We start from the raw sequence: 27,134 nt of genomic DNA on the forward strand, positions 1-27,134 counted from the left end.
TTCAAAAAATGCGTCCATAAATTAATGACACTTTGTTCAAACGTCACCAAACTTTTCTATAGGATTTGTTTCTATAATTGACCAACTGGAAGTGACGTTGTTTCCAAAGAAGAGTGTGGCCCGGTAGAGATTTGGACGTACATGAATGAGCATCCGTCCGATCATCATAAAACCTGTTGGTTATCTTAAACGCAGGCGTCATACACTCAAAGGTCTTGATCCTTCGCAGCTTTCAAGTTTTAAAGGTCCGTGCTGGCTTGAACCCCAGAGTCGCTGCTTGTGGCTGTATTTTTGATTATACTTTCATTTTTATTTAATTTTTTTAATATATATTTGTGTGATTATCTCCGCCTCCAGAGCTGCGTTCAGACTGTTTTAACTAACTAGTAAAGTCACTAACGTTGAGCTCTCTTAAAGAACTCCTCTGGATTGAATCAGTGGTCGCGACAGTCGCTCCACACATCACAGATCTCCACACTGTCCGTCACTGCCGCGATAACTCAGCATTTTTCGGGCGTGAGTTTTCCCCCAGCTGACTCACATCTGAGAGGGGACTCGAAGTGTGAGGACTGAAGTAGGACAGAGGTCAGCTGGACCAAACCCACAGAGAACCAGGAGGGAGGAGGGAAGAGGAGGAGGAGGAGGAGGAAGGAGCTGCGTGAGGTTTCCAGACTGCAGAGAAAAGAGATCAGAGGACTAACTTCCTCTCTGCCTGCGCTCTCTTTAAACACACACACACACACTCAGACACACACAGCCGTCCTCTCGTCAGCCCTGCAGTCTGTTGTTGCTGTCTGCTTCAGACAGACGGAGGCTGGCCGACCGGCTGCGCTCTCTCCGCCTGCTACGCCATGCTCTCTCACCCCGGCAGGTTAATCCGCCCCCGGAGGCGCCTCTCTCTCTTTTTGCCGTCAAGTCCGAGAGTCTGACGCCTGCCGTCTACTGCCGCCGCTGCCGTTCATAACTGACAGCAGGAGGACGACCTCGGCGTGTCTCCTCTCTACTCCGTCGCTCCCCTCCTGGAAGCAGCATCTGGTCACCTCCACCAGCTCCTCCATCTCTGCAGCCTCCCTGTTTGTGTCTGTGAGGAGGAGAAGCAGGAGAAGGAGGAGGAGGAGGAGGAGGAGGGGGGGACACAAGGTGGAGTGAAGCCCCCCTCCCATCGTCTGCTCTCCAGCCAGCACCACCTCCGCCACCCCGCAGCCTGCAGCAGGAGCGAGACGAGGCGCAGAGGAGGCGACACACCACCTCCACCTCCACCTTCAGCACAGCAGCAGCAGCAGCAACAAGCAGCATGCTCAACTCTGTGTGGTACGCCAAAAAGATGGGTCGCCGCATCATGGGCACCCTGAGGAGAACCAAGCGGCTCCACCGGCGCCTCCTGGTAGGTCACCCCCCTCCCCCTCCTTCCGCCCCCCCCACAAACCCATAAGAAAATAAATCTTGATAAAGGTGAGGAGGGAGGGGGAGGTGCTGCACCGCTGCACCGTGTAGCGTGAGTCATTTTCTACAACGTGTGTGTGCAGCGTGTATACATACCATCATGCACTGGTGTGTGTGTGTGTGTGTTGTAAATGTATTGATCGGTCCGTCTGCTGTGGATGTGACGCTGCTGGATGAGGCAGATGTGGAAAAGTTGCAACAGGAGCTGCTGCTGCTGCTGCGTCATGTGGTGGATCAGGATTCATGCAGAAACCTTCACATCTGGTTCAGTTCCTCGCCGCAGATCCAGAAACGCCCTCATCCACGGTCCCATATCCCAGTCATTTGTTTTTATCACCATCAGGAGATGAATAGAGGCGCAGTGTAAACATGAGGACGCTGTGTGTTTGTGGCGTTGGAGGTGATTTGTTGATAAGGCTGCAGCGGCTGCGAGCAGGTCGTTAGATCTAAACAGGAGATCGCGCTGAGTGTCGCCAAATGTTCAGGAATCAGTGTGAATGTTCCAGAGCTTTCAGCAGCTGTATCGGATCATAACAGCAACGGGCTGGATTCTCCCTCGTCTCAGACGCAGGAAGTGTTTCTGTTGAAGTCAGGTGTTGGTTTTTGTCACACCTGTGCAGCTGTTTTTTTTTTCTTTAAATATATAAATAAAAGCCTGCGTGTCGACGTGGAGAGATTTACCTGCATAAACAGCAGCATCATGTTCTGGGCAGATGTGAGGAACCCCTGCAGTAGCACATGCCTTCCCCGGCGTTGCCTAGCAACCTCCAGGCTCCTGACACGCAGCACTACCCTAACGCCTCCCTGTTTACTGCCTCAAACACGCACGTTACCATACATGCACACACACACACACACCAAAATGTAGGTTTATGCTGAGGACAGGCGACGATAATTATTGAAGCGAGAGGAGCTGAAGAGTCTGGATGTGTTTTGTCCTCAATATGAATTCAGATGTTTCCTCTGATGATCTTAAAGCTTCAGTGTGTCGGATTCAGAAATGGAATTTAATCTAATCAGTGTGTTTTCTTTAGTGTTTAATCAGCTGAAAATAAGAATGAGCTGTTTATATCTACACAGGGAGCAGGAGATCACCATGCTGCACCGCCATGTTTCTACAGTAGCCCAGAGCAGACAAACCAAACACTGGCTCTAGTTGTTGTGTCTTTAGCAGCCCAATTTGTCACATGAAACTGTTTTATTCAGTGTTTCTAGCAGTTTGAATTAGGCCTGGATCGTCAGTCAGACGCCGCTCAGTTGACTGAGACTGCTTCAGGTCCAGCAGTATTTTTTGTTTGCTTGTTTGTCCTTCATCCACTCAGTGAGCTGTGCAGTGAACTTCCCAGATTTTCCTCCAGAGTGAGCGCTCTTTGACTTTGATACCACTCTTTGGCACAGCTGCGGACGTGATGCAGCGGCACAGAGGAGAAACGTTGGGCTGTAAAGCTCCGACATAACATTATCTTCTCTCCTCTGCTCACGAGTGGTGAATGCACATCTCACAGATACTTCATATGACAGTGTCTGACTTCTGTTTGATGTCGAGTGTCTGCAAAAAAAATGATCTGTCGTTGGCGTTGTTAGCTTGTTTACTACATTAGAGGAAGTTCAGTGTGTCACATTGAGCGCCCTGCTGAGCCTCATGCAAACTGCAAAACTTTATATGAAAACAAACAATCGTTGAATACTTGTGTTGACCGGCCAAATCTGATTCGACCTCTGTGGATATTTCTGCTTCTGCTGAAAACTTCCTCAACGTCTGGGGCCAGCTGCACAAAGCACCTTAACTTTGAGGTTTAAGTTTAAGTGAGACAGTTAAGGCTTACACGAAACACCTCACCAGTAACTGACTGGAAAGATCCTGTTGCATAAAACCACGTTGCGGTTCAGATGGAGTGAGAGGTTCTTTGTGCAACGGTTCAACAAACTTTAAGCAATTCCTTAAGTTTAAGACCAAGATAAGGAGAAAATCTTAAACCCTTAAGTAAACATTTTAAGGAAACCTGAAGACTTGAGGATGTTTTGTGCAACATTTTTTTTCAAGGAAACCTTAACTCAGACTCAGGAAAACCTTAACCCAAGGTGCTTTGTGCAGCCGACACCTGGATTTTACATTGTCTGAGAAAAAGGTGAGCGACATCAGCATGTGTTGGACCAGCCGCCCCCAGAGACACGCCAGACTGTGTCGGCACACATGAATTTGTGATGTGTGTTATTCAGTGTTTATACTGGTGTAAATCAGCTGGTGTGATTGTATCTGAGAGGAAGAGGCTCTGTGGATCATTCAGCTCACTGCTAAATGCCACCAAACCCCCTGAAATCAGACAGACTTCACCTTTAGATGATTCAGAGAAAAGTTCCTGAGAACAAGTCAGGTTCTGTTTCTGATCTCTGCTCATTGAAGAAAGTTTCCAAACATGTTTCCAGTGTTAGTGACAAGAGACAGAATCCAGTGCAAAGACAATATCTGACAGCATCTCCTGTCCTCTGTCAGATAATGTCCTGTTATAGTCACATATGAATCCTCTGAGCTTGAAGTCCAGGCGTCACAGGTTAACTCCACCCTTCCTGCTGTACTCAAAGGTTCCTCAGCTTCATGCGTCACTTCTCTGCAGAGCTCTGGTACGGCTGTGTCTGTGAGAAAACGTGGGGGCGGAGTCAGATACCTGGGTTCACGTGTTGTTAGCATGTAACATGTAAGAATGCTGCAGTAAAATTACTCCCAGAGGTATTCAGCGACCTGTTGAACAAGAATTTTGCTGATAACAACCTGACTTCATTTTTAAACAGTTTTTAAAATCTGCTTTTTTAAAATAAATGACTGAGGTTTTGTGATCTCAGCATCTTTCATTCATTCATTCATTTTCCATTACTGCTTATCATGTTAGAGGTCACAGGGGGGTGGAGCCTGTCCCAGCTGACACTGGGTTAGAGGCTATCACAGGGCTGACACATAGAGACAGACAACCAATCACACTCAGTCATACAGCCAGTATTGGTATGGCGTCGCTGCAGACACGTAGCGCCCACCCTACCTCCTCCAACTTTAACACAGATACCATTTAGTGTCCGTTTGTGTCAGAAAATAAGGAAATAAATGGCTAAAACTCATCGTGCAGTTTTCCACGACCAACACTGGACAGTAGAGACTTTTATTTTCAGTATTATTTTTTTTTTTTTTTGCCTGTCGGGGTGCAGCCCTAGTGTGGATAAATATGAAGGGTCATTAGGTCAGCTGGCAACTTGACCGAGGTCTAGGCCCTCTGCAGTCATAGTCATGTTTGTTTGGGAAGCAGCTGGAGGCTTCCCCAGATCTTTCTAACGGAGAAGGAATCTGTAAAGATAGCATGACCAGTAGAGCCACATTTATACCTCAGGTTGAATTAATAAAGCAGAATTTCCTGTAAATATTCCCATAAATGTGGAGGGATGAACTTCAGCCGATCCTGATTCTTACAGCATGAAGCAAACTGACTAAACAGAAGAGTGAGGAAGAAATTGAGTTTTGTTTTTTTACAGTTTTGTTTTGGTCTTATTTTCATAGTTTTTGGACGTCCTGTGAGTCGGTGATGCTTCTTTCTGATCAGATGTTTTACACTTTAATGATATCATGTAAGCCTCCTCATCTGAGGTGAGAAAGAAGGGAAATGTCAGCGTCATTATCCAAAGCTGTGAACATCCATTAGGGAGCGATTACAGAGTGACTTCCTGCTTCACTCTGACCGACTGACTGTATCTGTGTGAGCAGACTGTGTGGCTGCAGCGGGTGTTTCTGGTGTGTTGTCTTTCAGTTATGTTTGGGCTTCGGTACATCTGCGTTGTTCACTGCTCGTGTGGCTGCCGTGCTGGACTCTGCTGGTGTCGCCGTCTGCACAGGTCGCTGCTGTGAAACTGACAGTGAAACATCATAAAATAAAATACTGTGAGCGAGAGGAGTGATGGCCAAAAGTTTGAAAACTGCTCTCAGGTCATAGAAAAAGATCCCGAATGCTCCTTTAATGCTGGAGATGCAGCAAAGTGAGAATGAGCCCCAGTTTGCAGCGTTTATTTTCCTCTGACAGTTTTCTCTTTGGTTTCTGGATGAGAAGATTTCTCCATGTTTGTTATCACGATGTCCACAGAGTAGCATCAAATCAAAGAAGAATTCTGGTTTATTAAAGGCAGGGAGGGGAATCAAGAAGATTTTATTGATACAAGTGTCACTACAGATTCTGCTGATTAGTCCAAATCTTTGTCAGTTACTTCACTGATTCCTGATCAGGCGGAATTTATACCTCTGCGTTGAATCGATGCCGTAGCTACAGCGTAGGCTCTGTCGATGTAGAGACTGCGCTGTAGCCTGACGTGCACCTCCCCAGAGATGTAACTCCACAGTGTCACAGTGACGCAGACCTCCTGTCTGTCTCTGTGAGCTGAAACCATTTACCTCAGTGGAAACAAAGCTTTGATTTACTTTAATTTCACAGATAAGAAACAATAAATTGTGAAGACAATAAAGCCTCCACACACTGTGTGTGATTTATCCTGGCTGAAATATGAGCAGAGCAAATCTCTGCTAGCTGCTAGGCTAATTTATACAATGTAAAATGCCACAGGCTTGTGCTAATAACGTTAGCATGTTGTATTTGTGGGGAAAATGTATGAATCAGTTTGCTTAAAACGTTTTCTGCTCCACCTTTTCCCTTTTTTGATCCTTTATTATATTTTGCTTGTACTTTCCGTTTGAACTCGTCTCTGTCTTATTTGATTTATTTTGATTAATTCCATTTCACCTCTGACGTTACATGGACGCATCAACATGAGGTGGAGGTGATGACATATGGCACCACAGCACCTGCCTTACAGTAAAGGAGGCTGCTGACAACTGTACGACTGTGCAACCATAAATCAGATGGGCTGTTCCAACATCACCTGGGCCGCAGCCTGCAGGTCTTCTTCTTTCTCTTGTCCTCCAACATTGCTGGTGCTGGCGTTGCTCTGGCATTTGTCAAATTGCCTGATGGCCAGTCTGAGCCTTGTTTGAACTGTCAGAAAAACATGCCAGCATCAGTAGAAGGAAGGGATACACTGTCTGACAGTAACCGATAATAACCTGCTTCTCATGGCCGATAACTGACGATGTCACATGTTTGTATTTTAAACAGAAGTGTATATCGTGGGGTCAGAAAGTCTGATTTAATATTCAACAGCTCTGACCGAACCAAATCAAGTTGTTAACACAACACTCTGCAGACGGTCCTTCAGCGCAGCGTCTAAGCTGTTCAGCAGCTGCAGGAAGTTTGTTGATCTGGTGAGGTGTCGGGTGGATGGAGATCAGACCCTTGGTGCCATCCTCTTGTCTTCATGTGCATCTCACACTGCGACATGTTTCGCCCTCTAGACGGCATGCTGCAGTTGTTGTTCTCTGTGTTTATTGGCGGCTCACAAACCAAGTTTAAAGGTACATGTAGCGCCACCCACTGTGTCGGTGTGTAGATGCTGCCTCTGTGAAGTCAATGAAAGCCGTCTGGCTTCCTGTTATCGGCTATTTTAACGATCTAAAGCATAATAATAAAGAATGTCCCATTATCAGCTGATAATTTATCGGACTGATGTACATCATGCTTCCTTAACAGAAGGAATTTATGAGCTCGGACGGACAAGATTCTGATGGATTGGACAATTTGGAACCAATACTCAAAACTAGCTCTGGATTTCCATCCTTAAAGTGGGTTTCATAGTTTTATACATCAATTCTGTCGGTGATAAAAACATAAAAGTGAATATTTAATATCTGTGAACGTGGACATCAGACAGGTTGGAAACAAACCAACGGGACAGATTATTTAGTAGAGAAAACAAAGGTGAAGAGTAAAACTCCTCAGTGTGCCAGCTGTAAACTGACAGACTGACCTCATGCGTCAGCTCTGACTGTACTGACTGAAGTTGTAGTCTGAGCAGTGAGGGATTATAACAGACATATGAGGTGCGTGACCTCCAGATACAGTGTTCTAGATCAGTGGTTCCCAGCTGGTCCAACCACAGGGTCCAGATTCCTCCTTAGTCATTAGTTCAAGGTCCACACAGTTTAAGATATTCAGTGTCATACGTGTGTTTGGTCGTGTCGTCGTGCTACTTTTTGTCACTGTGAACCAGCTGTTTCTTATTCACTCGCTCTGCAGCAGGAAACAGCACTTCACAATAAAAGCTCTGTGCCAGATATTCACTGTACTTCAAAATAATGTGTGATTTTTACAAACCTGCTGCAGTGTTGGGCAGTAACGCATAATTTGATTGATGAAGCTCAGGTAACTGTACATTACTACTGCCGGTCCTCTCCGCTCCTCTCACCCACACTTGAGCATCCATCCAGGGAGAGCCGCGGAGGTCAGGCCGGGCGTGCCGACACTGTGTAAACCAGAACGGGTGCTCAAGTGTGGGTGAGAGGAGCGGAGAGGATCGCTCTGCGCCAGATATTCACTGTACTTCAAATTAAAAATGTTACTGCCCAACACTGATTACAACTATTTGATAAGAAAGTAGTATTTGGTTATAGCAAAAAAATAAAAATAAACTTCAGGTTGCAGCCTCCGCTCGGAAATTATACATTCCTAAAACTGCTGTCCTGAAACTGCAGCCTCCAGTACTGCAGCTTTACCTTACTCGATTTTGCGGCTCCGATCGTTTCAATAACGTCGTCATATAAACGCAGAAGTTTTCTAAAGCGCGACGAGGTGGAGTTGCCACAGTAGATCTACACTTTACTGGAGAAGCGTTGATGAATTCAACAGGGTGAGCAGCACAAACAGAGCTCGGCATTGTTGTTGTGATGGTCGACTTTCTCGCACATGCCTAGTGACTGGAACTCTAATGAGCATGTGCGAAAAGTCTCCGTTTTCAGAGGGACTGCATATTGCAAGTTTACATGACAACGGAGACGCTGGTGTTTCCAAAACATTGCACCCTGGAACCCGTTTGCAAATCGTTGCGTTTTCATGCACCCAAAATGCTGCTGTCGTGTAAACAATCGGCCAAAATGCAACTAAAGTTGACCGTTTTCAGTTGAAATCGTTGTCGTATAAACGGGACCTTAGAATGGACCTGGGACCCACCAGGTGGGAACCACTGGTTTACATCACCTGGCTTCCTGTCTGATCGTCTGACTGCTCGTGTTTCCTGACCTGACCTCTTGGTGATCTTGTAGCGTTCGCAGATTAATTTTGTGGGTGTAACATCACTGCTGATTTAACACGTGGATAAAAACTGTAAAAACATAAATAAATAAGTCAACTTGTCATTAAGAGAAAAATTCTTCTTCATGAAGCAGTTTCCCAGTTTAGAAAAACATACATTTCTATGTTAATAAGGAAAAATAGTTTTGCTCTCCGTGTTTAAAGATACTGAGGTTATACTCAACCAGTATCATGAGATTTAGAGGCACTGACTCCACCAGTGGTGTAACTGGTTGTATTTCTGGCCTGTAACTGTCTCCTGTTTACAGTGCCGGGTGTGTTGATGTGTGTGGCCTGTAGGTGGAGCTGCAGTCACGTAGCAGCATTAATCTTCATCAGCACTCAGTGTGCTCCTCCTCTGTGTGTGTGTGTGTGTGTGTGTGTGTGTAGCCAAACACACTGGATGTGTTGATGAGGGCCGAGCAGCCACATGGGTCACACTCTTCACTGTGATGTATATTTTTAGACTGTGACATCACGACCACGACAGCTTATCGCACTGATTTCCTCTCTAAATGCTGCGTTCGTGTTCCTGTCGTCATGGATCGTGTGGGTCAGTCTTCAGATTCCTGCACATTGAACGCTCCGCAGGCTGAGTTCAGTAACACAGTAACCTACATCACCGAGACATTCACAGCAGAACACGGACGCAGACTGATCATTGTCTTCAGCGGTGAATGTGGATGGAGACGAGGTGTTCAGGGACTGTTCGGTGGCTGGTTTAGCGCAGCTCTGTCATGTATTCAGATTGTTGGGTCAGCATATCTGTCGGCTCGTTGATGCCGGAGAGGGAAAGATGTGGAAGCACTCCTCCCACCAAACCCACCGGCTCCTCTCCTGGATTTTAAATCCACTTATGGAAATCTGTCCAACTGCACGGCGCCCGTTGTCATGTCAACACTCGGGTTGCTCCGGGGCACGTTTCATGTTGTAGAAATAATTTTTTTCATTCATAATTTACCCAACGTTAAGGCTGGAGTAGTGTTACCCTCCACAGTTCATACAGCACCATCTGTCACAGCAGGGGAGTCTCAGCAGGTTGATCGAATCAAACTGAGGCTGACATCAATATCTGATCTCAATATCAATATCGTCAAGAGTTTAACGATACTGCTGCGGTCACTGATACTGCTTATTGATCCAGAACGTTACCGGTGCTCTTATCAGTTCTTTTTTAGGCTTTTTAAGAGAAAAAAGTGACACAGATTAAGACACAACGTTGACATTGCTTTTTTTTCCTTTGTATGTACGTACAGAATATAAATTAATATTCTGCTACAGTATTGTTTTAAATTCAATTTTCAGTTTACAGTTTTATTAATAAAGCCCGATATCACCAAACAAAAGTAAAATCACAAGGACATAACTCCCCAAAGAACAGGGAAAACAAAGTTGGAATCACAGAAACCTGAATAAATTACTGTTGTAGACTGTAACATACCTGAGATGGATCGGGTAACAGGAGATGACCTAGAGCTAGGTGGTCGAACATTGCTCGTCTTTCTGCCCTCTCGTGCACACCAGTTGTCGACCAATGAGCAGTGTCGGCATCACTCTTATGAAGCATAACCAAACTTCAGAGTGTTTAATACCAGGTTTCAGTACCCGTCCCTACCTCCAACCAGGGCTGGGCGATATGGACAAATATTCATATCTCAGTATTTACAGGCTGACCGGTGATACACAATATATGTCTCGGTATTTTGTACGAAATTGTCAACATGTTGTCAGCTGCAAGTCAGAGCCACATCTGATATGTCACAACCAGTTTTAAAGTAAATCAAAGCTTTGTTTCCACTGAGGGAAATGGTTTCAGCTCACAGAGACAGACAGGAGCTCTGCGTCACAGTGACACTGTGGAGTTACATCTCTGGGGAGGTGCACGTCAGGGTGCAGCTCTAAAAAGTGTTGCTGGAGAACTTGTGAGTGAGAGAGGGGGTGGAGCTGTGCGGAGAGTGTGACAGAGGAGAGATGAACACAGGTATGTGTCATGTAACGCAACTTGCTTATCTATTATTAGAAAAGTCTAAGCTTAAGTTTTATGGTTTGATATTTGAGGTGTTGGATCAAAGAATACATCTAAAATCTAAGATGATATCTGGTCTCATATCACAGCATCAGTATAATATCCATACACTCCCCAGCCTCAGTTTGAACCTGTCAGCTGATGAAAACTAAGAACAGTTTGCTCCTAACGGAGTTATGGCGGTCACATTTAATTTTCACACATTTAATTTTCTTGTTGTCTGTCATTAACTAAAAACATACGTGGCAGCTTGAAGCATCATTTTGGCTCCAGTGTTACAGAATTCAAAATAATACAGAGCCCTGCTCCCCAGAGAGGATGATCTTGTTTGATTTTATGACCTTATGACTTTTCTTCCAGGGTCAGTTTGAGGTCTGGTGACTTCTGGTTTTAGTCTGTCCAGACTACCATGACTAAAGTCCACGCTGGACGTACGTCCTCCACCTTCTAATACCAGCATGTAGCTTTATTATGCTCCCAGGCTGGTGTGAGCTGTGGACGGAGACTTGTCACGTCGTCTGTCCCATTCTTCTGAACACAGTATCTCAAGTTAGCCTTTTTTGTTTTTTTTTTTCCCTTCAAATTTGGCAAAACGTCCATTTGAACTCAAGGGTAAACTGCCTGCATTTTAGTGATCAGAGGTCAAGGTCATTGTGACCTTGTGTCTGTCTCATTCTTGTGAACATAATATCTCAAGAAATCCTTGACAGATTTTCTTCAAATTAGGCACAAACATCCACTTGGACTCAACAGTGAACTGATGAGATTTTTTAGCATAAGCATTCACTTGGATTTAATGATGATCAGGTTAGAATTTTGTGGTCGAATGTCACTGTGACCTTGCATCCCCCCTGTTCTTGGGCACACAATGTCTGAAGAGCATCTTGACAGAATATCTTAAAATTTGGCACAAACTGGACTCAACAGTGAATTGATTAGATTTTGGTGATCAAAGGTTTAGCTCACTGTGTCCTTGTGTCTGTCTCATTCTTGTGAACATGATGTCTCAAGAAAGCCTTGACAGAATTTCCTCAATTTAGCACAAACATCCACTTGGACTAAAGGATGAACAGGTTAGAATTTTATGGTCAAATGTCACTGTGACCTTGCATCCATCTCATTCTCGGGAACGTAATGTCTCAAGAACACTCAGACAGATTTTCTTCAAATTTGGCACAAACATTCTGAAGTTGAAGATCAAAGGTCACTATGACATCAATGAACATGATTTTGGCCATAACTCAAGAATTCATACACTAATTCTGACAAAACTTGACACGAATGTCTGATAGGATAAAATTATGATGGTCAAAAGGTCAAAGGTCAGCTTGACTGTGACATCCACGTGAGTCTGGACTGACATCGATGTGTCTCTTTCCTGCTCGTATTCCACATTCAGCTTTTGAACAGTCAGGTCTATATCTTCATCAGAGGCTTACAGCTGCTGCAGAGAATATCCAAATGAAAGCTGCAGCTCTCTGCCTGCTGCTGCTAACCAGGAGTCGTCATCACACACACACACACACACACACACACACACACACACACACCCGCTGCTGACGCTGACGTGCTCGTCGCTGTGTCTGAATCCGGGGGCAACATCGATTATTCATGCGGCGAGTGAAGCCGCCCCCCCTTGTGCTGACATGTGCCTCGCTCAGTGAAGCCGATTAATTGGCAGGAGAATGAGAGAAGACGAGAGGGAGGGTGTCACAGAGAAAGAGCAACTGAAGAGGGAGGGGTGACGGGAGAAAGAGGAGAGGGGAGTGTCATTGTGCTTTGGTGGTGGAGGGAGGTGGTGGAGCCTGAGTTACATGGTTGAGTTTGAATCTGTTGCCATCGCACCACAGTGACCGGACAAGCCCGTTCAGATCTGAGGGAACCATCCATAATTTATTATTCAGCCTCCTCCTCCGATCGGGAATCTCCTCCAGGACGATGACCACACATTACCCCCGGCAGGAGTTCACCTCCAAGGCCATGAACGGTGCAGAGAAGAAGCTGCCGCGGGTCAACATCAACCTGCAGGAGTCCATCGCCCACCTTCACCCGCTCCAGAGGCAGCATGCCATCGAGCTCCACCGACAGCAGCAGCAGCAGCAGCAGCAGCAGCCGAGTCGTCCACAGGTCCAGGCGTCTCTGTCCACATTTACTGCCTGCACCGTGCCGGCGTCCTGCCGAGCTCGCAGTCGTTTCCTCAACCTGCGAGACAGCGTAAAGAAAAGCCCGACCAAGAGCACCGCTAAGGTGGTCAGCAGCAGCCTCGCAGCAAGCAGGCCGGAAATACCCTGGGTACCCTTCGCTTTCAGTAAGGTACTTCAACATCGACATGTTCTGTTTGAAGTGGGGAGACCGTCAGGTTGGACAAACGTTTTATTTCAACCATGATGTCTTTGAAAGGCTGAACCAAATCTGTTTTAAAAGAGCCCTGATGTTTGTAGCTCTGAGTATTCCCACCACTGAGCGGGTTGCTCTCAAGAGGTAGTTTGTAGCTCAAGTATTCAAAGCATCAAGTTGGTGCCAAAAAGTACTGAATTAATAGCAATGAGTATGTGTAGCACCAAGTCGATACCAAGCAGCACTGGGCTTTTTAGCACTGGGTCATTAGCAAAGCGTAGTTCATAGCTCCGTGTATTTGTAGGACGGAGTTGGTAACAAAAATTACTGGGGTTCCTAACACCAGATATCGACTACAAGTGCTAAATATCTGGTCAGATTTGTAATCTTACCGATGAGTTCTTGTATTTCTACTTTGACAAAATCTTTAACGTCTGCTCGTGTTTGGACGATATTTTACTCAACTTTAGCTTCTTTTGTTCAATGAAATGGTGTGCAGAAAAACAAGCTTGTATTTGTAAAAATCTGGCTCTGGAAAAGAAACAAAGAAATCCGTCGCACTCCCGACTACTTTTACTCACTTTATTTACAAAGATTTCTGTCCTCTGACTTTTGTCAGGTAAAGTCTGAGGACCGTCGTCAATAGGGGTGGGCATTTTAAGTTACTTCCATATTCAAGTACTGGCACTGCATTATAGAGTACTTGAGTACTTGCAAGAACAAAAAAACTTTCTGTTGCTACCTTAACGTTACAGAGGTTTGAGGCAGCGCTGAAGGACGGTCTCCGAGCTGCTATCCTGTGATTAGTTCACCGTCTGCCCACCTAGCACAAGCTAACACAGCAGCAGCTCACATCCAACACTAAGCTGTTTAACGGTCCCAACAAACACACGACAATAAAACAGCCTGACTCTGTCGCTGAAGCTCTGTAGCTGTGTGATGCTAACAGTTAGCCCCGTCTCTGCCTCCACCGCAAGGAGGCGCAATGTGAAGCAACACGCTGCACGCAGCTCCGCAATGAAATAAGGTTTCACCCATTTTAAATGATAAACGATATGTTGAACTAATACTGAAGCTAAACAAGTACTCATGCCGGTTCCTAATCGTTAATAAAATCTGTGGAGACTTCTGAGTCCTCGGAGGACAAATCAACAGTGTGAGGAGTTTGTTTTTTCGGTTCCTTCACAGTCAGTTTTTGATCTGCTGCAGTTTTCAGGAAGAATCTGAGGTATGCAACAAAACCAGATTGGAACAAGTTCTGTTTTTGTTTTGGTGCTGAATCTTGGGTCATTGTGTCCGTGTCAGTTGTTGTCTCAGTGTCGTGACCTCTGACCCTCGAACTCTTTGTGTCGTTGGTGACTGAGGAGCTGAGTGTCGTTCTGCTGTGAGATTATAAATGGAACAGTTTTCAGAGCTGAACACATGTACAGTAGTGTGTGTGTGCTGCTGTCAGAGATGGAGTTACTACAGTGAGTCAGTTCATGGAGAATCAATACAGACCGTCCGTGTGTGACTCTGTTGTCATGACATCTGCCGTGTGAAAACCACAAGAACCTTCGTCATTTCAGTAACTCGTCTGCATCACACTCTGCGCAGCTTCTCGTTCAGTCACGTTTTCATCCTCAGCTGTTTCATCTTCTCTCGTTTCCTCCTCAGACGTTCTGTTTTAAATCTGCTTCAGTCCTGTGTTTTACATTTTACCTGCAGTGGTGTGTGTGAAGATGGCGTACACAACAATTACCATTTGACTGAGTAAGTCTGCAGTCAGTAGTTGTTTCCATGATAGATTAATGTCTTTATTGGAGATGCACAGATTGAGGTTTTCAAAAGTCTGACCCCACTGATTCTTATTTTCTTTCTTTTTAAAATTTATAATCGACAGCATACTGAAACATATTTGGCGCTTTTCTTTAAAGCGACTGGAAACTCTGCTTGAAATAGTAAAAATACGAAATATGAAATCAAAGATGAGCGTCTCATGTCTCATAACTGTTCGTAACTATCTGAAAATCTTACTCAAAATAAGCTCGTTTGGCTGCTCGAACCATTTCTCAGGATGGCGGGGGGGCGTCATCAGATCAAGCTTGATTGACAGCTTCTCTCAGCACAAGTAGATTTATTTTTCTTTCAGACAATCGTTTTAATTGCCCCGCAATACACTACCAGATTTAACAAATGGACCCTACTTGGTCAGAAAGCCAACAAGACTAACTTGAAAAATATATGTGTTTATGTCAGTATGTCTCCCAGAATATGGCCCTGATGGTTTTAACATGTAACCCCATTTACTCACAGGAACTTTATGATTACAAATTGTTGTTGATTAATCTGTTGATCGACTAATTGATGAATGGCCTAATAGTTTCTGAAACAGTGCTGATGCTCATTTATTTACTTTATTCATCACCGCAGAGACCTGCTCTGTGCAGGAGCGCTCACTCCCACCGTCTCTCTCGTTAGATTAAAGCATGAACTCTGTGTGTTGCTGCATTTGTCACAGCCGTTTGTATTCTTTGGGAGCAATTAAGCCCCTTTGTCAGCGGCTTTTCCGAGCGGCGCTCCAGAAGTAGGGCTGCTGGATCAATGTGGTCGATGTGCGGGGCTAATTTTAGCGTCTGTTGGTTTTCCATGGGCGCCACGTTCTGCTGCTGCAGCACAACAATTAAGCCTCTTCGAAACAGAGCGGCACTTCCTGCCAGCAGCTCCACCAGGTCCTGCTCTTGTATAATAGAGGTCAATGGGATGAAGGCCGCCGCACGCTCTCCTCTTTTTATCAGGGTTTTAAAAGGTTCTGCTCTTTTTTTATTTTCCTTTATTGAGCAAAAAAATCCAAACAAAGCACAAGCTGAAAGGTTAAAAAAAATCAAATACCTTCAATGAAAAAAGAAAAATGAAAGAACATGAATTATAAGAAATACTCAAAATGAAGAATAAAGTTCAATTTAAACTTTCAAAATTCAAACTCTTAATTTGCTTCTTTGTTTCTTCTTCTCCATCTTATTTGTCTTAGCAGTTCTTTTGTAGATTTTTAATTTGTACTCAGTTCAGTTGAATTTCATTATAAAAGCAAAAATTTGTCACTTTATTCATGGAGCACCTTTAAAAACAGTGTTGACAAAGTGCTCTGACAGTCAATGCAAAGGTGGAACAGGAAGCTCAGATGGTGACAGAGCAGCAGAGAGACAAACCGTCCAAATTAAACATAAGCAAGACAAATGTAAGTCGAACAAGAAGACAGAAAAAATGCAAATAAAAGCAATAAAAAGATGCTGTCACACAAAAGCAAATGTGATTTAAGATCAACAGATAAACTTATTTAAAACCATCCATTTATCTGTTTGAAGTACTGATGACGGGGCAACGAGAAAAAGATTATTTGCTCTGTGGTGTCTGACGTTAACATCTGACAGCGAGCTGATAATCTCACAGCTCGACTCTGTTGTTAAAACTGTTGATAACTATTAGGTAATGTTAGCCGTGCGATGCTAACAGTTAGCCCCGTCACTCAGTCTGTTTCCATGGAAACAGTGAAGTGGAGCTACAGTCCCAGCTGGACGAGGACATCTAACTGGCCTACTGTCCTTGTCCCAGTATACAAGCACGGGAGGGGAATCCATTTATTGAGCCAAGTATGTGCAACTCCTCTACGATAGGTGGAGATATGCCCCCTTTCAGCTTGTTAGTATTGGACCTTTTGCCTGTTGACCTATTACGTCACAGACCAAACAATGGACAAACAAGTTAGCTACGGTTAGCTAGCAGCTAACTGCTACCATGGTGGACAACTTTACAGCTCTGTACATTTGGTCCGTCCAAAAAGTCACGGCTCTGGATGTAGATTTCTCCATGTTGTTACCGGCTTCTTCTTCTATTACACATTTAATGCTATTGGACTTCCGGGTCAAAGCCCGGGGCAGAAACTGTGGAGCATGCTCAGAGCGCCTCGGCCAGTTTGGGTCTGATTGACTGTATACATGCATGTCTCTTTAGGAAAAGTCCAGTCCGGTTTTAGTCAGAGTGACACAGTAAATCCATTTCCTCTGATGTCATGTAAACGCACAGACTGAGTGAATGTTCAGACTGAAAACTGACTCTCACATATTAAAGGAATTCTTCTCCCACAAAACGACCATTTGTGTATCAGTTACGTGTTACAGCGTATTGTCTTGAAGTCATGAAGAGAGCGTAGTTTTCAAGACACCTCCACAGTGAACGGAGAATCCAAAAAACGTGAACGTTCTTCATGAATTAAAATAACAAAACTTCATCAGAACATCTTCACGAGCTGTACTGCAGCCGGCCACCAGGGGGCGATCCAGATGTTCTGGCTCCACTTTCTGGGATCTTTATTATCTTTATGTTCAGTCTGTGGTTAATAACTCTGCTCGCCCTGATTGAAATGTCTGCTGCTTTTCAGTAATCACAAAAAAAAGGACATCCGTCCCCTGCTGAGACTGCACCGAGGGACCGGGGATTTAACACACACACACACACACACAGACGCAGGTCAAACAGTATGGTTTAATCTTCTCAGCAGCAGATGGGTCGAGTTTTGTCACATCACCATCGACCAAACAGCACAAGTGTCAGTTTGTCAATCACACAACGTCTTCCTGTGATTGGCTGACCTGTCTGACACTGTGTGTGTGTGTGTGTGTGTGTGTGTGTGTGTGTGTGTGTGTGTGTGTGTGTGTGTTGAACTCCTCCCAGCTGGCACCTCCACATGATGAAAACAAACAAACACCTGTCAGTCAACACGGACATGCCTCCATCCTCCTCCTCTTCCTCCTCCTCCTCCTGCTGTTCATCTGTGCTGCTCTGTGTTTGTCTAACCTTTGACCCCTCACCATGCTATTGTTCAGCAGGCAGAGGCCACCCCGCCCTCCTCTCCCATAATCCCTGTGATCCCAGTCTCACCAATCGCAGCCGAGACCACCATCATGCCTCCGACGTCACAGGTTTCTGTTTTTTTTTTTTGTTGTTGTTGTTGTTGTTGTTTTTGTTTTCCTCCACTCGTCCCTCTGCTCCATCCATCCATAGATTTGTCTTCTCGTTCATTCGGCTGCTCGTCTCGCCGCCATCGTGTCGCTCCATGTCTGCCGTCCAGCTGCGGCTCTGATGAAGTGAGCAGATTAGAGATAGAGACAGTGGGAGAAATGCCACACTAACTGACTGACTCCCCGCCCCCGCCCCCCATCCGACACACATGACTTTTAAGAGCCCATCTGGCTCCTCCCGGGCAGAAAGTGAGCAAGCGATCAGGGCAGACGCAAAGAGAATGAGTGAGTGAGCGCGTCAGATTGACTTTAAAGCTCAAAGAAGAAGAAGAAGAAGAATCGCTGAGGACTCGATTGGACTGATTAAGGCTTCATGCTTCAGCACTGCATCTTCTGCAGTGTGAAATGCCACCATGTACGTAGCGCCCTGTCCTCACTAATCTCTGCTCAAATCCACCGGCTTCCTGTTTTATCCTCCATTAGTACCATCAGAGGGGACGTCTCTAATGTCAGCGCTGCCTTTTATTTGCCGCAGCTTGTGTTCAGTGTGTGTCTGCAGGGGTGGAGCTCTGTGGGAGGTCGCTCAGGTTTTGGGTGTTGACGGGTGGTGGTGGGGTGTATTTTTAGGGGGTGATGTTTCCTCTGACGCTGTGATGTGTCTTCTCTCCTCAGGCCAACCCTCCCCCTGTGGTGGTCAACACAGACAGCCTGGACACGCCTCCATATGTGAGTCCACCTGTGAATGAAATTAACATGTTTTGATCATGTCAGCCATTTTGTTTTTATCATGTTGCTTTGGTCACGGTGGCGATAGCTGTGGCCGGAGGCATTACGTTTTCAGGTTGTCCATCCATCCTTACGTCTTATCTCAAGAGCTCCTTGAGGGAATTTCTTCAAATTTCAAACGTCCACTTTGACTTATGAACTGGTTAGGTTTTAGGGGTCAAAGGTCACTGTGACCTCGCATCTGTTTCATTCTTGTGAACCTCATACCTCAAGAAGGCACATAGAAGGTTCTCTTAAATTTGGCACAAACGTTCACTTGGATTCAACGACAATCTGATTAGAATTTAGTGGTCAAAGGTCAGTGTGACCTCACAGAACGTTTTCAGCCATAACTCAAGAATTCATACACTAACTATGACCGAATTTCACACAAATGTCTCACAGGATAAAATAATGAAGTGGTGACATTTTATATCCAAAAGGTCAAAGGTCATCTTCACTGTGACATCATCGTGTTCTGCGTAAAACAATCTGTTATTCAGGATCATATGTCAGGAACAGAAGGGGAGACATTTGATCAGATACTGAATTGGTGACACTATGTACACACTCACGGGCCACTTTATTAGGTACACCTTGCAGGTACCAGGTTGGACCTCCTTTTTAATTCTTGGTGTCACAGATTCTTCATCATTCTGATGCTCCGTTTGAACTCCAGCAGCTCGTCTTCACCATGTCTAAATGACTCAATGTTAATGAGCTGCTGACACCTGATTGGCTGATTAGATATTTGTGTTAATGAGGAGTTGAACAGGTGTACCTAATAAAGTGGCTGGTGAGTGCATGTATCCTTTATTTAACCAGGTAAAAGTGTTATTGAGATTGAAAAGAGGGCAGCAGAAACATTGAGACGAATGAGACATGTCAGACATGCTCCGACACACCTGACTGGACCACATCGAGCCAGATTACAAGCAGCAGCGTACCTCTGTGTCGATGATGAGCTGAAGGTAGAAGACTCCTGTTGAGTTGTCTCCAGTCTGTCTGGTCGTCTCTGATCGTCCTTGTCAGACTGGCTCCTGGCATCAGTCCAGTCTAAATTGAATTGGCAACAGATTGTAAACAGCTGGCCGGCCTCTGATTGGCTCAGTGATGCTCGAGATGTTGGCCGCTGTCAGCGACATCCTGCGTTATCTCGGCCAGCTTAATTTGCAGAAGAGCGAGATGTTAAGAAAATAAGAAAAGGAGGTTTGAGAAAGCAGCTTACTCTGGCCGGCTCCGCTTCCAGCACGTTAAACTCCAGAGTCATATCAGTTCACCAACACTGCAGCGTGATTTCTTTATTAACTTCACTCCAAAACTTTGACTTTGGAGCTTTAAAATGAGGTTTTTGTTCTACTTCTGTTCATGTGACGCTCAAACTCTCTCTGAGCTTCAGATGTGGACGTGAGATGTCTTTTCCTTTTCTGGGAGGTTGATGTGAAGAGTTGCAGTTTAATAGATGATATTAAAAATAAATAATTTAGGTTTCAGTTATGAAATGAAGTTGTTTCCATTTTTGTCTTTTTACGTCTTCTCCACTATTTTAATTTTACAGCTGTTGTCAATTTGCAGATTCCACATAAACATAAGATGTTTATAGACGACAGTAGAGACTCAGGTTGTGGTTCATTTCTCCCTCAGAGACATCATATTATTTTTTATTTTTTCAACCAACAATGAACCTTCATTAATGTAGGCCTATATTTTATCTCCAAGTGCACGTCACACACTGAGCGAGCCGCCTGTTAATGACGCTGTGGGCTAATGGGCATGTAGCTACTTCCATGTTTCACATGATACGTCATGTTTGTAGTCGACCAATGAAGATGAGTTTACATATCACCTTGGGTTCGTCCTTCACCTTCTCAAAATGATCCCACACTTTGGATTTCCTGCCCGACATGTTATTAACTAGCCTGTGGAATAACCGCAGGTACCAGCCCTGGAGATTAACCTGACTCCTGTCTGACTGCTGAGCGTGGACACTTCCTGTGTCTGTCCTTTCAAAGTAAACTCACACATGCTCCAGTAACCCAGAAGAGGTGATACGCATCAAGTCCAATTTCACAGGAAACACTGAAAATAACAGTAAATAAAATGAACTCATAGATACTCATAAAATTCACAAACACTCAGCAAAAAATTTATACGTGCAATATGTAATTTTCTGCCGCTAGGGGTCTCAAACCAAAACAATAACAGAAGACGGATTTGGATGACGTCACGAAGTAGTGTGGGATCATGGGAGTTGTAGTCATATAACAGATACAGATCTGACGTTCCACACTCCGTGAAACCAAAACCGACCGTGGCAGTTTTTTTGGCAGAGCGAGCTACTTACTTTAGCTGAGCGGTTAGCAATCTGCTAGTTATTTGAGCAAACTGCTAGTTACTTGGCTTTACAGTTAGCGATGGCTTCTCACTCTCTGCGGCTCTCTCTGTCTCAGTGCGTCTTATGTTTAGCTATTCCTCTGCCTCTTTTATAAATGCAGCTCATTTACTGGCATCAGCTCAGCATTATAGAAACCTATCGTTAGATGTTGTGGTTAGCCAGCCTCCGCTCCGCAGCACTGGTGCCCCGGCGGGCCGCAGTGCTTGCAGTACACTGGTGGAAATGATTAATATTTCGATAACATCAGCCAGATGTTTGCTTACCTGTCTAGTAGAACACACGCGAGGTCTAGATTTTCACGAAGCTCTCTCCATCTCAGAAAGGCCACACCAATATTTATCCTGGATTTAGCTCTCTTCTTATCCCAAATTCTTCTGGGATCGCTTGGCTGACCCGTACGTTTCCGTTTTACCGGCTTGTTTACCGGGACAGCTTCGGTGTCAGAAGGTGCATAACCATGATCCATGACGAGTTAGCTTAGCCTAGCAACAGTAACGTTCATTCTCTGACGTCTCATCCGGTCTGCTTCTTCTTCTCCGTCATTTAATGGCTATGGTAACTGAGCTACGTCGCCATTGACATGCGACCTAATGACACGGTCCGTAACTTTTATTAATATTTCATATTTATCTGGGTTTGAAAAATTGTTGGAAACATTTCTGATAATCAAAGTACACAACTAAACAAAATATATAATATTGGTTTAGTCGTGTTTATACATTTTTATGTGGAAAAACTACATATTATACCTCGTCGTCGTCGTCGTCGTCGTCCTCCGCTTATCCGGGTCCGGGTCGCGGGGGCAGCAGCCTCAGCAAGGAAGCCCAGACAGTCCTCTCCCCAGCCACTTCCATCAGCTCTTCCGCGGGAACCCCGAGGCGTTCCCAGGCCAGCCGGGTGATGTAGTCCCTCCAGCGTGTCCTGGGGCGGCCCCGAGGTCTCCTCCCGGTTGGACATACCCGAAACACCTCCCAAGGGAGGCGTCCGGAAGGCATCCTTACCAGATGCCCGAACCACCTCAACTGGCTCCTCTCGATGTGGAGGAGCAGCGGCTCTACTCTGAGTCCCTCCCGGATGTCTGAGCTCCTCACCCTATCTCTAAGGCTGAGCCCAGCCACTCTGCAGAGGAAACTCATTTCGGCTGCTTGTATTCGCGATCTCATTCTTTCGGTCACTACCCAGAGCTCGTGACCATAGGTGAGGGTTGGAACGAAGATCGACCGGTAAATCGAGAGCTTCGCTTTCTGGCCAAGCTCCCTTTTCACCACAACGGACCGGTTAAGCGCCTGCATCACTGCTGACACTGCCCCAATCCGCCTGTCAATCTCCCGCTCCATCCTACCCTCACTCGTGAACAAGATCCCGAGATACTTAAACTCCTCCACCTGAGGAAGGACCTCCCCCCCTGACCTGGAGTGGGCAATCCACACTTTTCCGGCTGAGGACCATGGCCTCGGACTTGGAGGTGCTGATTCTCATCCCAGCCGCTTCACACTCGGCTGCGAACCGCCCCAGCGAGAGCTGGAGGTCACTGCTCGATGGAGCTAGGAGGACCACGTTATCCGCAAAAAGCAGGGACGAGATTCTCCCATCACCGAACCTGACACCCTCCACCACTCGGCTGCGCATATTATACCTTTAAATGATAAATAAAATGTACAAAACACACTTTACCAACAAGAAATAATTAAGTGCACTTCTGTGTGTGTGTGTGTGTGTGTCTGTGTGTGTGCAGGTGAACGGGACGGAGGCTGATTATGAGTACGAGGAGATCACGCTGGAGAGGGTAAGATGACAGCAGACGACCTTTTGTATTTCCCCCTCGTGTCACATCCGTGATGTAACAGTCCACAGCTCACACTGAATCCTGGCAGCAGACACTGCTCAACTTAGGCGTACCACATTTTAAGACTCCTGTGTAGCCTCCAGCCCTGTGGGGGAGAGGCAGCTGCACCTCCAGGTGATAACATGATGTCATCGTGACGTCGGCCCTAAAAGGGTCTATTGGTGCGGTGTGGCGCAGTGCATTCTGGTAGTTGTCATTTTTCTTCCTCTTGTTTGTCCTGCTGACAGCTCAGTTGTATGAATAGATCATCCTTCCAGCAGTGAGATGCGTCTTTAACGATAAGATATTTCACACTTTGATGCGACCACGATACTAACCAGCAGGAGTCTGAATATTTATCCTTTCATATAAACACAGCCTTCCAAATTATATTTCTAAGTAAACATAAGAGAAGAATGTGCTTTTCTCTTTACAAACGTTGGTGTAATTCTACTCTGATTAAACCTCAGTTGCTAACGTGTGAAGAAGCAGAAGAGAATAAGAGCCTAAGGCCTGTTGAGCCTACAGACAGAATAACAGACAGGCTGTACTGTAGCTCCTGCAGGACTCAGCTGGCAGAGATGGATTTAATTCACGCTGCACTGATGATAATTTGCACTTGAAGAAGCACAGCTGAATTAGGACAAGAAGATATAACAGAAGATAATAAAGAAGATTTCACCACAGGCAGAGCGAGGGATTAAAACACAGCTGCATTAAAGAGAAACACACACGAGTTGATTCATTATGTCCTCGTTTCACCAGATCTCACACACATTCGGACACTTTTAAATATTTAAAATAAAGTGCTGGAGGTTCGTGAAGTACGACGGCGCATCAGGGACACTGCAGGTTAAAGCTAGAATTACTGCCCTGTGGTTGTTCACCCCCGCTGCCCGTCAACGAAAACAAAGACAACAATGGTTTAATGTGATCAGACGAAAGGACTGTTCCATTCCGTCTGACAACAACTGGAAAGTCTTGAAGAGCAGCAAGATTAAATCATCGTATCCTCATTCAAGTTAGTGCAGCGCAGAAGAAGCTTCATGTGCCGCTGAGGGACTTTGATCAGAATACAGGGGGCCCCGCCGCCAACGCTCTATCGAGTTCTCTGTATACATCCATGGGGTTGAGTCTGAACATGGGGCTTGACAAGGTGAACACAAAACTTTTTAATTCAGTGTTTAGCTGCTGTGAATGAAACTCACTCAACACTTCCCTCACATCCAAAACCTCCAGCAGCTCAAAGGCAATGAGCACTTCCTTTCCTGACTTTTAATGTGAAAACTCTGCAGGAAGTGTGCAGAAAAAATGGCAAACAAGAAGTTAAAAGCAAGATATGTAAATCCCAGACACATCAAACTGACCTCAGAGAGCTAGCGGTGATGAGACCCCCCTGCTCTGTCGCCAAAAAGTTGCACATGAACACACCACAGAGACTCCAGCTGACGGCCAACCATCACGCACATTCTGTGCCTGCGTGAGAGGAAATAACTCTCCACAGCAGCAGCGTCTGTATTTATCATTCAAAAAGGAAAACAGGAAGAGTGTCTTGATGCTAGTTAGCCAGTTAGCACATTAACAACACAATCAGAGCATTTTTACTGTGCCCCAGTGAACAGTAACACAAACCATCAGGAAAAATAATCTGACCTGATGGAACAAGTTGGTTTTGGTCTCGCTCCCTCTGGACTTTAGCTCCTCCTTTACTCAACTCACTGACATTTCTCTGCTCGTGTGCTGAGCTGAACTGACAGTCAGGCAGATTTCAGGCTTCGCCATCGCTGTCACTGATTCAACATGCTGCATCGGCTGGAAAAAAGCAGAGAGGGGTGATGAGGGGCAATAGTGTGGGATACACGGCACTGAGGAGGGCGGCGGACGCTCACTGATGGCTGACCGTCATCTTGGTGTGTCGGGGCCTTAACATATAAACGAACCATAAAACCTGAGGATGATTCTCAACACGAAGATGAAAACTCTTAAATTTAGGATCTCTGAAGGAGCAGAAATGATTTTTACGAGTCTGTCGACCTCAAATATCCATCAGACACCAACGTTCTGAACGTAAATCTCTGAGACTGTTTGTTTCATATGGAGCATGCTGTGTGTGTGTGTAATCACTCATCAGTTACTGTTGTTAGAACGTGTGTTTTGTTTGTTTGTTTTTATTGTGGTTGTCATGGTGATTGTCTGCGTATCCAGGGGAACTCGGGTCTGGGCTTCAGCATCGCGGGCGGCACAGACAACCCTCACATCGGTGAAGACCCCAGCATCTTCATCACCAAAGTCATACCTGGAGGAGCCGCTGCTCAGGACGGACGGCTCAGGTGAGACGACACACACACACACACCTGGAGTGAAACTTCAGGCTTTTGAAGACAATATTTTATCAGATACAAACTGAATTTATGAACCAGCTGTTGATAAGTTAGTTAGGAGCTGGTGTCTTTTACCCAGAAGCCCCTGCAGCGTCCTGCCGCCTTTCACTCCTTCATCCATAATGCAGCAGACAGAGTCTGACACACCTGATCCAGGTGGTGGTGATGATGATGATGAGCTGTGGGATGAAGAGCCGGTGCTGCCTCAGGCTCAGGTTGCCTCTAACACATGACCCCTGTGTTGTGGGTCTGTCAGTCATCAGTGAGGCTCATGTGTCTGACTGAAAGCTCCGGTCACTTCCTGCCACACTGAGTCAGGAGGAAAGGAAGAGTTCAGAGGAGAGAAGAAATGGACGAAGAAAAGTGAAGCTGAGCGACGAGCGTCGTCAGTTTGCTTTCCTGCTTCAGTCCAGTGTGAAACGTAACGACCAAAAGATCAAATAAAACGAGCTTTAAATACGATGTCATGCAAGAAAACAGGCTTAAAGCACTAAATGACCAAACTGGAACTTAGGTGGTGAAGTTGGTGTTGAGCTCCTGCTGTGCACGTCACGATACCAGAAAGTAGTCGGTGCCAACACTACTGAAGTTCCATGATTCTCCATAGACCATTTGGTACCACGCTACAAAACAAAAACAAATCAGTAAATCCTAGAAACACACACTCCTTTATTAAAAACATTCAAATTAAATTTTAATGTCATTATTAATCCCCGATGATCCGTCTTAAACACAAAGTACTAGTCTATGTCAGGAACACTCCATAAAACTTCAACTATTTGCTTAAATCCCTGAACTCAACAGGCCTGTATATGAGACAGGACTGTTTCTCAGCGAAGATGGGAAACAAGTACAAATAATTTATTTAAACCCAAATTAATATTACTTGTAACACTTAACTTACAGCAGACAGAGCATCAGAGAGAGAGTTACAGCACCGACATACCGACACAACACACTTTATCCTGTTAAAACAATCCTCACAACTCTTGCCTGGTGCTCATGGTTTCAGTAAAATGAACTGAACGACGTGATGTGCGTTCTGAGCAGCTAACGAATGTTGGAGTACGTGTGTAGCCAGCAACCTGTTTTATATGTCCAAAGAACTTCTATCAAAATGAACGGCTTGGCAACCAGACCAGGCTTCTAATTGAGACAGGCCTTTATTTGTCAAGATGTGTAGCTACACTGGGCTGGTGAAAAGGGACTGGGCGGTGAACTGAAGTTTTACGGTATATAAATATGCGGCTCTCGTTCATGTAAGATGTGACGGTTGGTATTTGTCCCGCCCCTCCTCTGCTGTGATTGGATTGCTGGGTAAAAACTGACAGTGATGAGAGCAGCGTTTTGCCCAAAGTTGAACATTTTTCACTTCTTGGTGACCAGAAAAAAAACACCAAACATGCAGAGCTGCAAATCACTAGTTTCATCATGATACAATATCATATCAAGTCTCTGGGGTCCGCTCATAATTCCGACATCCCATTGTTCCGACCATATTAAACCCATTGTTACGAAATCTAATTTTTCGTTAATTTGGGTTAAAATTATAACTTTCAACATCGTTTCTACTTCCTCAAAACAGGGCGACCGTTGTCGTCATGGCAACAATAAACAACACGACAACACGGTCTCTCGCTGCTTGCTTTTTCAACTTTTTTGCATTGCAATATTGAGATTTCGGAACAATGGGACTTCGTAACAATGGGTTTAATATGGTCGGACCAATGGGATGTCGAAACATTGAGATTTCG

At 45.2% G+C, this 27,134-nt stretch overlaps 1 protein-coding gene across 16 annotated transcripts in view; it reads left to right on the top strand.

Annotated features, from left to right (window-relative positions):
* The window catches only part of dlg1b (discs large MAGUK scaffold protein 1b), a 185,264-nt gene that overhangs the window by 117,485 nt on the left and 40,645 nt on the right, over positions 1–27,134 (top strand). For 8 of the 16 annotated variants that reach the window (XM_049599519.1, XM_049599520.1, XM_049599524.1 and 5 more), the window contains 3 exons: positions 18,687–18,740; positions 22,910–22,960; positions 25,205–25,329. In XM_049599519.1, the coding sequence (XP_049455476.1) occupies positions 18,687–18,740; positions 22,910–22,960; positions 25,205–25,329 (230 nt within the window). Of the gene's footprint in view, positions 1–749; positions 1,385–17,879; positions 17,976–18,686; positions 18,741–22,909; positions 22,961–25,204; positions 25,330–27,134 lie in introns of those variants that run through there. The other 8 variants (XM_049599534.1, XM_049599521.1, XM_049599522.1 and 5 more) reach the window with 5 other exon arrangements.

Source organism: Epinephelus fuscoguttatus, linkage group LG15, assembly GCF_011397635.1.
Source record: "Epinephelus fuscoguttatus linkage group LG15, E.fuscoguttatus.final_Chr_v1".
NCBI lineage: Eukaryota > Metazoa > Chordata > Actinopteri > Perciformes > Serranidae > Epinephelus > Epinephelus fuscoguttatus.